The sequence below is a fragment of the Physeter macrocephalus genome, chromosome 20 (genome assembly GCF_002837175.3).
Source record: "Physeter macrocephalus isolate SW-GA chromosome 20, ASM283717v5, whole genome shotgun sequence".
Taxonomy (NCBI): Eukaryota; Metazoa; Chordata; class Mammalia; order Artiodactyla; family Physeteridae; genus Physeter; species Physeter macrocephalus.
Window position 1 is genome coordinate 108454711 of NC_041233.1, and position 11540 is coordinate 108466250.

Sequence of the window (11540 nt, forward strand, 5' to 3'; positions counted from 1 at the left end):
TCCGGAGCCTGTGCTCCGCAACGGGAGAGGCCACAGCAGTGAGAGGCCCGCGTACCGCAAAAAAAAAAAAAAAAAAAAAAAAAAAGTGTGGGGCTTCCCTGGTGGCGCAGTGGTTAAGAATTCACCTGTCAATGCAGGGGACGTGGGTTCGAGCCCTGGACCGGGAAGATCCCACATGCCGCGGAGCAACTAAGCCAGTGCGCCACAACTACTGAAGCCCGCACACCCAGAGCCCGTGCTCTGCAACAAGAGAAACCACCGCAATGAGAAGCCCGCACACCGCAACGAAGAGTAGCCCCCCACTTGCCACAACCAGAGAAAGCCCACGCGCAGCAATGAAGACCCAGCGCAGCCAAAAATAAAATAAATAAATTTATTTTTTAAAAAAAAGTGTGTAAGAGCCAGGGGTGCTATTGCTCCCCCAGCTTCAGAGAAAGCTCATAGTTCCTAGGGCTGGGTACGTGAGACTGTGTCTCTGCTGCGTGAGTCTCAAACACACGCAAAAGAATCGGCAGGTGACCAAATCTACAGGTCCTAGGCCCCCCCGAGTCTAACTGAGGACAGCCAGTGTTAACATGCTTAATAAACACCCCAGGTGATGATATACTTGGTCCGAAGACCAGTCTGTCAGAAACACTGCTCTAGGGGGAAAAAAAGTAGGCAGTTTATTTTAATCAATGTGTCTTATTAAGTGACTTTCAGACCAACCTGAAAAGATTACAATAAATGACAAATCAGTCAGTGTACACAACTTTCTTAAAAAGCAAATCGACATAATAAGCAATATACGTGTACGAGCTGCTATTATTAATTCATACTATCATCATTCTAAGTATTTTTTTCTAAGTAAATCAGAGTCTCTCTACCATGATGTTCATTCTAAAAGTCACTTTTGAACTTAATACCCCTCCTATTCCACACTGAATAAACTGTTTTAGTTTATGTAGAAGTCATCAAGGACAGAGAGTATGTATTATTTAAATTTCTATCACCAGCCTGTTGCATAGTTCCAGGTACTCTAAACCAAAGCAAGTGCTCAAAATATGTTTGTGAAATCAAACCAAACTGCAGAGACTACGGATTTTATAATGATACTGGCCATGGTGAGCGGGGAATGTGAGACCTTCCTTTTAGAGAGGCCTTTGTTAAAATTATGGAGCCTTGGGGTCTCTTTTTAACAACAAATAAAAAATGGAAAACCTAGGCTCATAGGATAGAAAGCTTAATAGTTATAAAGTAATTATTCTTCTGGGGTAAAAAAAAAAAGGGGGGATTATTAGATACACCTGTAGTATATTACATACAGGAAAACATCTGGAGTTTTATTTATGCACCACTGTAACCATGCCCTTGATAAACTCAGGGGTTTTCCTACACAGATATAGGAACAGAAAAGATACACATACGCAAAGAAAGAGACAGGTGGAGAAGGAGAGTCCCCGTGCAATCATAATGTCATTACCTTGGGTCTACATTTGGGATATTCATGGTCACCTGGGAGCACCTTGAAAGAAATCGGTACCCGATCGGCCCTCCGATTGGCACAGAAAGCATCCCAGACAGCTCGATGGACAGCATTATAAACCACATCCAGGCCCGTGAGAGTAACAAAAGCCATAGGCCGACAACATAATTCCACAGGGAAGTCCCATTGTGTGGGGCTCATGTTCAAGGTGTCAGGAAAATTCTGAAATACAAATGTGAATACGTTAATAATTAATTTCTTAAAAGCCCACATCTACATCTAACATATGAACCTCCACCATTTGAAAAACATTACAAAAAGGCGAAAGTCTTTGAGTGTCTACAAACTATCAAGCAAATCCAAAAGAAGAGAGCAAAAGGGCAAACTTTAATTCCTGAATTGGACCTATTAAAATTTAATAACTATTGGTATAATATTTTTAAAAATCTTTCATATACAAGGGTTGCAGTCAACTTTAAGACAAATCACTATTTCCAGTAACATCTCAAAGCCACACAAAACTTTGGGATAAGCAGACCAGGAAAGCAGGAGGGTGATCAAACTGCTGATTTCAGTTATAAAGAAAAACAATGATTGACTTACACATACAATAAAGTGCAACTATCTCTAATTTCTCTGTAATTGCTAACATCTAATTTCTGATTTCCTGAGATATCATTAAAATAATATGCTAATTATCTAAGTAGCTATGTTTTCTCATTTCTCCACAATACAAATGTATTACTTAAAGGAAAATCTACGAGGGAAAAGCTAATAATGAATGGAAACCTCTAGGAGGACATGTTTCTACTGTGCCCTTTAGCTGAGAAGCGGTCTATATCAATCCAAGATGCACTACGTTTTGAAAAGCAATTATATAAAAGTGTTTATTGCGAACAAAATTATTATATTTTAAGAATAATTTCTCCTTTTCAAAAACATGTATCATATGGTTGGTTTAAAAGGTGATCTCCACCAGTATATCACACAGGACTCAAATACAATTCCTGTGAGAAGTTAGGAACACTTAGGCCACCACTTGATCAGCAAAACAGTATTTTTAACTGAAAAGTTAATTTAGTAAAGACTACTAGGCTTCTCACACTTAAGTACTGACAGAACAATGGGTACTAGATAATTGGTTTGAAAGCCTATCAGAAATGACAAATGTCCACAATAGACAGAAGTTTTAGAATTGCTTAATTTGGGGTGAAATTTGGGGTGAAAATAAAAATTTGGGGTGAAAATAAAAAAGAGATGGTCAAAACACAATTTAGGTACCACTGCTTGCACCCAAAGAGTCTAGATTAGAGCCCTAAATACCCACTTCCTTTAATAACCCCGGAGGCTCAAGAGAATTAGCTGTGTCCTTTGAATATGGAGTGGAAATAAGGGGAAACAGAAATGACGTTTAAATCACTTAAAATCACAATCCTGTCCAAGAGAAACATAATATAAACTACATAAGTAATTTAAAATTTTCTAGTAGTCACATTAAAAAAGTAAAGAAAGGGATGAAATTAATTTTAATAATATTCTATTTAACCAATATGTCCAAAATATTATCAACATTATTATAAAAGTTATTAGTGAGATGTTTTACGTTTTTTAATACTATGTTTCCAAAGTCTCGTGTGTATTGTACACTCGGAGCACTTCTAGCCTATTTCAAATGCTCAATAGCTACCTATGGCGACTGGCTACTACACCAGACAGTGCAGCTCTAAATTACGGTAACTCTGTCCCAAAATAACTACGAAAATTGTATCAGAAATTCTTGCCACATTGTACCTTAAAAGCTTTGGCATTTGAAATGGCTGTGCCTATTCGGTGGCAAAAAATGGGAAGAATATCAGCAAAGGACAAGTGCAGAGGTTGTATGGATCTCGATGACAGCCTATAGGAGAAATTTCCAGATCTCCTGGAAAAAATCAATGAAGCAATTAACCAAACAATGACTTGGAAGGAGGTGCAGAAGTAGGAAGCGAACACTCTGCATGGGAGATCGTGTAGTGCAATGGAAGTTGTCTGGAAGCTGGCGTGGTCATAAAATTATAAGGAAGACTCTTAGAAAGAATGACGGACTGCAAAGAAAGGTGACCTAATGAAAGTGGCAGGTTAAAAAAAATAATGCAGTCACTATTTTTTAATTAACGGAGGTTCGGGATGCAGGACACAAGGCCAGTAAGGATGGGATTCAAAGATGTCCAACTACAAAACAATCAAGAGGAAGGACAGTTTGGGGCCGGGATGGTGAAACAAAAGCTGATGTTGAGGATGTGAAGCAACAGCTCAACTTAGGAAAGGATACCGCCCCAGGGTCGCAGAATCCTGCTCCGGTAGCTCCAACGAAGAAACGCTGCAGCTCTAAAGGTAGACGCTATCTTCTTCCTCTCCTCCCCTACCCCCCTTAACCTGGAGAGCATAGAAATAGGTGTGCCTTTTCTTTAGAAGCTAAAAGAGAAATGCACTCGCTGATGCTGTACGAAATCACAGGACCCCCAAACCAGCATCGTTAAGCGCTAGCAATCTCCCTCGGCGGTCTCGCCCGGCCCCACTGGTCTCCCGACCCGGACTCACCCAGGCCGCACGCCCCGAGCCCGCTGCAGCTGTGGCCGGTCGCCGCCAGCCGGGGGAGAACCAGGGGATGCAGGCGGCGGTGGGGGTGGGGGAGCTGTCACAAAACGCCGGGGGCCGTCCCTACCGCCACCGCCCCTGAGCCGGGGCCCACAAGCGAGACTTCCCAGGGCCGACCCGCGCAGGCACAGGAAGCACTTTCTGGGCTTGACTGACAGCGCTCTAGGCCAATCGTCGTCCCGGAACTCTACGCTGCTCCACGAAACGTAAGGAAGACGCTCCGCTTCCTAGAGGAGCAGGAGCTGGGGGCGGGGAGAGAAGGAGCCAATAGGAGAAGCGAGAAGGAGGGGGCGGGGTCTCTGCCGTTACAGCCTTTCTGCCTCTCCAGCGACTCGCTGGCTCGCTTGTTGCGGAGGTCGCTGGCTCCCCGCTTGCAACCCTCCGCCGACGGCTTCGCGCTGCCCGGGGACCGGGAACCCGCGAGACTCTCGTCTGCGGTGCTAAGGGTGTGCCTCAGCAGCCCAAGGCGCGAAAGAGGGACGCCCCGGCCTTGGGGCCACTGTCCTCGCTTTATTTTCGTTGTCGCGAACGCCGTCCGCCCGGGAGGCGCCCCGTGACCGGCGCGATGAGTGCCAACGAGGACCAGGAGGTGAGTCCGGGTGGACGCTCCTTTCCCGCGCAGGCGCGGTTCCCCTCCCCGGCCCCGCACGTGCCCTCACCTCTACGGCGGCAGCCTGGCTGAGGTGCCCTAAGTTTGCGGGTGTCCTGCGCTGAGAGGCCCAGCGCGCCTACCTGGGGAGGGGACCACCTCTCCCTTTCCTCCCCCCGCACTGCAGTTTTGAGTTTTGCAAACCCTGGGGTTCCCCCCAGGTCTCCTGATAACGAGGGCGAGTGTTCTTGGCCCGCGACCCGGTGCACTTGGCTCGCCTTAAATCCCGTGTGTTGTTCAGCGCCTGTGTTCTGAGTTAGGCTCTTCGGGAATCTGATCACCTTTACATTTTAAAATCTGTTGTCTGGTAGAGAAAGTTAATTGAGTTAGTTAAATTTCTGGTGCAGGGAAATAATGACACTAGTGTCTTCTGGCCATATTGCTTGGTGGAAGGGAATCATTTAATATATCCATCTGATAGTTGTGCAGTGGATACGAAGTTTGTTTTGACCATCCATGTACCACCGGAATTGTATGGTTTACACTCAGATATTTTCTCGTGAAATGCCACTTTGACATTGAATCATATGATGTTAGAGTTGTAAGTAGGAGTTCACTTTTCATTTAGAGTATACTGCTTGAAAGTTAGTACTTTCACATGACACATGTCATGGAATCTCGGTATTGGACGTTACCTTTAAAGAAGACCCAAAGTTCAACAAGCTATGATGTCTGAATCCTTCTAAAATATTCTTGCCAGTTGAGTTTCTAAGCTAAGGCGTGAACAGTTCGTACTGTGTAGCATGGAGCGTATAGTGTAAGGTTTCTCAAAGTTTGGCCCATGGACCACCACCTAGAACCGTTTGGGTGGTTGTTAGAAAAACAGTTACCTGCACTCTAGCTCAGATTTACTGAACTGAAATTCCTGCGGTGAGAACCAGCCATCTCCATTTAACAGTAAAATAGCATCTTCGTCCACAGGACTGTTTTTCAGATGTTTGAAGACCATTTTCCTGCCCAGTTTTTCAGACCTCCTCCTCTCATACCAACTGTTCCTTTTAGCTCTTCTCCATTTGTTCATTCTTTTTCGTTCCTTCACTCTTCTGGAATTGTGTATCTGTGGACACATTATAAGTTTATTTATGTTCTTTTTTTAAAATTGGGGCATTGCAGTTTTCTACAGTTAGATATACTGTCAACAAAAACCCTTAAAGTGCTTTATGCAGACCAGTTTGTCTTTCATCTTCTGCTCTGTATGTTTAGGTACCTAAGGACAAGTTCTTCTACTTAACCTGTAAAGTTTCATCTTGTTAGATTGTTTTTAAAGGGCTTTTAAAATTCTTCTTCTGCTGCCAGCATGATTCACTATCCCATCAAATTGTCATCCACAAATTTGATAAGCCTGCCTCCAATTTTTGTTCCTGTCCAAGTCATTTAATTGAAATATAGGAAAGGATTAAGGATAGAAGGAGTAGCACTACATTTTGAGTAATGTTGTTCTTCTAATCTCATCTCAGTTATTCCTGATCCAGTTTGAATTCTTATATATTTTTTTTCTGTGAAGGTAACGAGAGAAACCCATGGGGCCTTGCTGAAATCTAGGTAGACTGTTTTGTCTCTTTTCCTAATGTACCAATCCAGTCACCCTCCCTAAGAAGGTTTGTGAACATATATCTTGTTTTTCATGTTCTTGCCAAGTCGTAGGGGCTACTCTTTTTTTGCGGCACGCGGGCCTCTCACCGCTGTGTCCCCTCCCGTTGCGGAGCACAGGCTCCGGACGCGCAGGCCCAGCGGCCATGGCTCACGGGCCCAGCCGCTCCGCGGCATGTGGGATCCTCCCGGACCGGGGCACGAACCCGCGTCCCCTGCATCGGCAGGCGGACTCTCAACCACTGCGCCACCAGGGAAGCCCGCAAACTCTTTCTTTAATGATCTGTCTTAAAATGTTGTCCATGTAGGTCAAACTCACCATCCTGTAGTTTGTAGAATTCTCAACATGCATCTTTTTGAAAACTAAAATATCTGCGGAAGTGCAGTCTTTCTTTTCTTTACCTCTTCTGAGGTCTTTGTCACTGATCACAACAGTGATTGGGTCTTCTCATTTGTAAGCCCACAGCATTCTAAGAAGTATTTCCAGCCAAGGATTGCTAGTTACATTTTCTCTTGCAGTCCTTTTTCCCATCTTGGATAGATACTTGTCAACCTCTTTCTAACTACCATTTTTTAAAAGTTCTTTTTATTGTCCGTAAGTGTTTTTTCAAGTTTTGTATCCTTCTGTGGTAGCGATTACAAATATAAATAGTATGTGTAAATGATGGAGAATGACTGTGTTTCATATTTCTTGTCCGCAAGTTTAATGTTCTTTCTACCCCAGGCTAGCCTTTAGCAGAGGGAGAAAACACAGGCTCTGGAGTTGCTTTAAACTGAATCTTATTTTCCTCCCTAGTAGGAAGGAGAAAACAGTAAGATCTTCATAGGATTGATGTGAGAATTAAGTGAGATAATCCACTGCAAAATGCTTAGCGGTCCTGGCGCATAGTGTTAAAGGATTAGGATTGTGGTGTGTTAGTATATATGCACCCGGGTCATAAACGTCGAAGGCCATGTAAGTCAGCCAAGTTTTACGCTGTTGAGTGGACTTGAACCAGAAACAAAAGATCCTCTATTTCTAATCCGTTTATATGACTAAACAACGCTCATGTGGTTCATTTTTTTCAGATGGAACTGGAGGCATTGCGTTCTATTTATGAAGGAGATGAAAGTTTCCGGGAATTAAGTCCGGTTTCATTTCAATATAGGGTAAGACCTGGCATGAATAGAAGCACTTACTACTTTGTTGGAAAAGACGAAAGTTGCTTTTTAAAATGCTGGGGGTGTTTTTTGTTTGTTTTTTAATTTAGTGGTTTACATTTATTATGTCTTTGGATTTGCTGAAGCATTTAAATGAAAACTCATCAGCATGACATGAGTTATTTTCAACTTTTGAAAACTTAATTCAGACACTTTTAAAAACTAAGGTAAACATTTTTCTTGTAAGAGGATTTTAAAATGTTAGAAACAGAAGAAACATTAGAAATTATGTGGTTTTACCTTCTAATCTTAAAGATAACTTCTCAGTCCTAACTTCCCAAGCTCCCATAGCTGATATTGATAAATGTTAGGGTTAAAATCCAGGTCTCTAGTCCAAGTCTAGCATTCTTTTTACTACCCTATAATTTAGTCAGGAAAAGTTGATATTTTCTTAATTCTGTATTACCAATGTGCGTGAATATTTTATGAGTATCTGAAATGTCAATTTTTCTTTAAAATAAGGGTTGCTTATAACTCTTTTTCAACGTGGAGCAGTACCAGTATTTTATTTTATAAATAAATAACATAAACCGTTGATCTGAATGATTTTAAGTAGTAGTGGGTGGTATGGAGAACTTTTTTTATAAAAGACTTATGCAAGACTTACGGCTGTTAACATTGTCACCATTTAAAATAAATTGTTTGAGAAACGGTCCTTATACGTGATTGTTATCGACTTCACGGGAAGTAAATCCCTTCTAGTTGTTTTTTTTAGAAACGCCCCTCTCTGCTCAGTGCTTCTCAGTTCCCTTTCAAGCTCCACAGTCCTTACAGCACTCCACGTATACACAGCAGAGACGTTTAATGGCCGAAGGTAACAGTGGAGTTAAGCCCTGGGCCCTTCTGTTTGAATCCAGCCGTCACCCCAGACTTCCCCAACCACGGCCCCTGTCCCCTAGCAGATGGGAGAGTCCCCTGTACTTCCCCAAATGTCCGTGCTAACACCAGCAGCTACTCACTGAGCACACGGTACACAGGATGCTGTAGGACATGTGTGTGTCCTGTCGGGTGGACGCTGATGCGACCTGTAGGACGGATTTATGGGCAATGAAGTGTGACGTTTGGACACAGTGAGCTGAGTCACAGGACCTGGGGTTCAGTTCCGGCTGAGTCCTAGTCACACCCTGGGTTCCTGCACAGACAAGGTTAGCAGCCTTCTCAGTGACTCTCCCCTTTCTGGTCTTACTGCAGCTTCCCTGGTGGTGCTTCACCACTAGGCCTCCCACTACTTCTAGCTGGCTGTCTGAAATACAGAATGAGTTACCCCACTGCTTTGTTTAAAAAGTTTTCTCCATTCCTGTAGAATGAGGACTAAACTCCTCAGCTTGACACCCAGTGCCTTCGTTTGCGTCGGACTGTGTCTCCAGACTTTCCTAGCGCTGGCGTCTGTTAGACGTGATCCCTTGTTAAATGTTTCCGTGCACGGTCGTCAGTACTCTGTCTGGGACACACTGTTTGCCCTTCCCCTCACCTCTCATCCATCACGCATCCTACTCCTCCGTTAGTGCTTACCCCAAGCCTCCTCTGTGACGTCCGTGGGCCACGTCTCCTCTCTGTCCCCTGCCTTCAAAGTAGAATCGACTAGTCCCCATTTCCTCATGCTATGTTCTGTCCCTTTGGAACTTTTCATAGTGCTGCAGTTTAGTGAGTCGTCGGAAGGTCTGTCTCCCTTGAAGACAGTAGTGGTCTTGTCTCTTGGGTAACGCACAGTGTGAGGCATGTGGCACTTTGTTTCTGCATACACTTTGAGTAAGGATTTAGTGATTGCATAAAGCAAGTAACTTTTATTACTTTTTTTTTCCTACTGTACAGCGAAGTGGAGTTCCCTGTGCTATACAGCAGCTTCTTATTAGTTATCCGTTTTATCCATGTTAGTGTGTCTATGTCAATCCCAGTCTCCCAATTCACACCACCCACCACTTTTATTACTTTTTAATTATCTCTACTTAAAACACAAGCATAAACCGATGACGTCCATTATGCAGGTAATCAACTTATGTAAGTATAGCAACAGATCCCGAAGTTTATTTGACATAATGTCTAAGCCTCACCTCATACTGATGTGGGGTATGATTGAGGGTAAGGAGATGTGAATAAAAACATTAGTGGTCAGAAAATAAAAGTGAGTCAAGTAACAATTTGGGGTGAAAATTTTTTAAGTCTTTTGACTGATGTTTAATATTAAGTATTTAAAAACCCACAAAGCAGCACATGTACTAAAAATACTACAGAAGAGGTTAGCATTGCCCTGTGCAAGACTGAGATGCCGATTCGTGAATCATTCTGTAGTTTTATTCGGAAATCATCATTCTGCAACAACCAATGTGATGATTGTTTCAGGCAAGGATCCTTAATGGATACTGAAACCTTTGGGTGAAAAGTTGTTGAGAAGCAAGCTATGCACATGGTTTTGGAGTATCACCCACAGATTGCTTCGTAATTGCAAAATGAAAAAGATACGTTTCCATTGAAGAGGTCTGGAGAATATCGCCCTAACCAAGTGATCAAACTTGGTATCACCACTAATGATTCTGGAAGATCTTATGTGCCTCATTATTTGGTGCTGGGGGAGTACACCACATCGCCTACCCAGTATCTTTATCAAAGCCATTCACCAAAGCCGTTTAGTCTGAATCTGAACAGAGGAAACAGTCAGCCCTGATCTGAGGACTTTATACAAGAAAACTGGCCTAGGTTCTTTTTGTCATGAAAGACATTTCGGAGGTGGGGTGGGCACTGGGGGCTGTTCTAAATTAAGACAGAAAAAAGAGATCTGACGGCCAGCTGTAATCCACGGTCCTCAGCGGATTATGGATTTGGGGGTTGAGGGAGTGCTTTGTTAAAGGACACTTTAGATATGATTGGTGACTTTTAATATAAGTTATGAATTAGATAATACTTTTGTATCAATGTTGAATTTCTTGGGTGTGATAATGGTTTTGTGGTTATAAAGGAGAAGGTCCTTATTCTTAGGATACTTCAGTTTAAGGACACTTCATGATGTCTGCAGTTTACTTTCAAATGGTTCAACAAATGCCAAAGGAAAAAAATCACGTACATTGGGGAAAGGGAGTTGGTCCTGTAGTGGAAGAAAGAGAAGGCAGGTGGAATCATAGGTACGTGGTGAATAAGATACGTGTCATTGAATGTTCATTGTTCTATTCTAGTTTTTCTGTAAACGTTTTCAAAATAAAAAGCTGGGGAGAGCAAAAGAAATAGAAAAGACATCTTAAATTCAGGTCAAATAGGTGATCAAAGATACAAACTTCCAACTATAAAGTAAATAAGACGTGGGGATGTAATGTACAGCATGGCGACTGCAGTTAACAATACCCTATTGTGTACTTTGAAAGCTGCTAAGAGAGCAGATCTTAAAAGTTCTCATCACGGGCTTCCCTGGTGGCGCAGTGGTTGAGAGTCCGCCTGCCGATGCAGGGGACGCGGGTTCGCGCCCCGGTCCGGGAGGATCCCACGTGCCGCGGAGCGGCTGGGCCCGTGAGCCACGGCCGCTGAGCCTGCGCGTCCGGAGCCTGTGCTCCGCAACGGGAGAGGCCACAGCAGCGAGAGGCCCGCGAAAAAGAAAATTGTAACCAAGTGTGGTGATGGATGTTAACTAGATTCATTGTGGTGATCATTTTGCAATATATACAAATATTGAATCATGTTGTATACCTGAAAGTAATATAATGTATGTCAAGTATACCTCAATTAAAAAAAACCTTTTTTAAAAATAAATTTATTATTTATTTTTGGCTGCGTTGGGTCTCTGTTGCTGCACGCAGGCTTTCCCTAGTTGCGGCGAGTGGGGGCTACTCTTCGTTGCGGTGCGCGGGCTTCTCTTGCTGCGGAGCACGGGCTCTAGGCATGTGGGCTCCAGCAGTTGTGGCTCGCGGGCTCTAGAGCGCAGGCTCAGTAGTTGTGGCACATGGTCTTAGTTGCTCCGCGGCACGTGGGATCCTCCCGGACCGGGGCACGAACCCGTGTCCCCTGCATCGGCAG

General features: G+C 43.5%; 2 protein-coding genes across 8 annotated transcripts in view; one reads left to right on the plus strand and one right to left on the minus strand.

The window, feature by feature from the left end:
- TRAPPC11 (trafficking protein particle complex subunit 11) overlaps positions 1–4232 on the minus strand; it is a 40039-nt gene extending 35807 nt beyond the window's left edge. For 2 of the 4 annotated variants that reach the window (XR_002890800.3, XM_007101211.4), the window contains exons 1-2: positions 4046–4232; positions 1463–1687 (exon numbers count right to left, since the gene is read on the minus strand). Coding sequence is in view for 2 of the 4 variants with exons in the window: in XM_007101211.4 (XP_007101273.1) it covers positions 1463–1666 (204 nt within the window). In the remaining 2 variants the exon portion in view is untranslated. Of the gene's footprint in view, positions 1–1462; positions 1688–3256; positions 3387–4045 lie in introns of those variants that run through there. The other 2 variants (XM_028481423.1, XR_003677581.2) reach the window with 2 other exon arrangements.
- A 178-nt stretch (positions 4233–4410) lies between these two features.
- The window catches only part of RWDD4 (RWD domain containing 4), a 16863-nt gene continuing 9733 nt past the window's right edge, over positions 4411–11540 (plus strand). For 3 of the 4 annotated variants that reach the window (XM_007101215.3, XM_055081161.1, XM_055081160.1), the window contains exons 1-2: positions 4412–4691; positions 7410–7490. In XM_007101215.3, coding sequence (XP_007101277.1) covers positions 4668–4691; positions 7410–7490 — 105 coding nt within the window. In that variant the 5' untranslated portion in view covers positions 4412–4667. Of the gene's footprint in view, positions 4692–7409; positions 7491–11540 lie in introns of all 4 variants that reach the window. The other variant, XM_055081159.1, reaches the window with a different exon arrangement.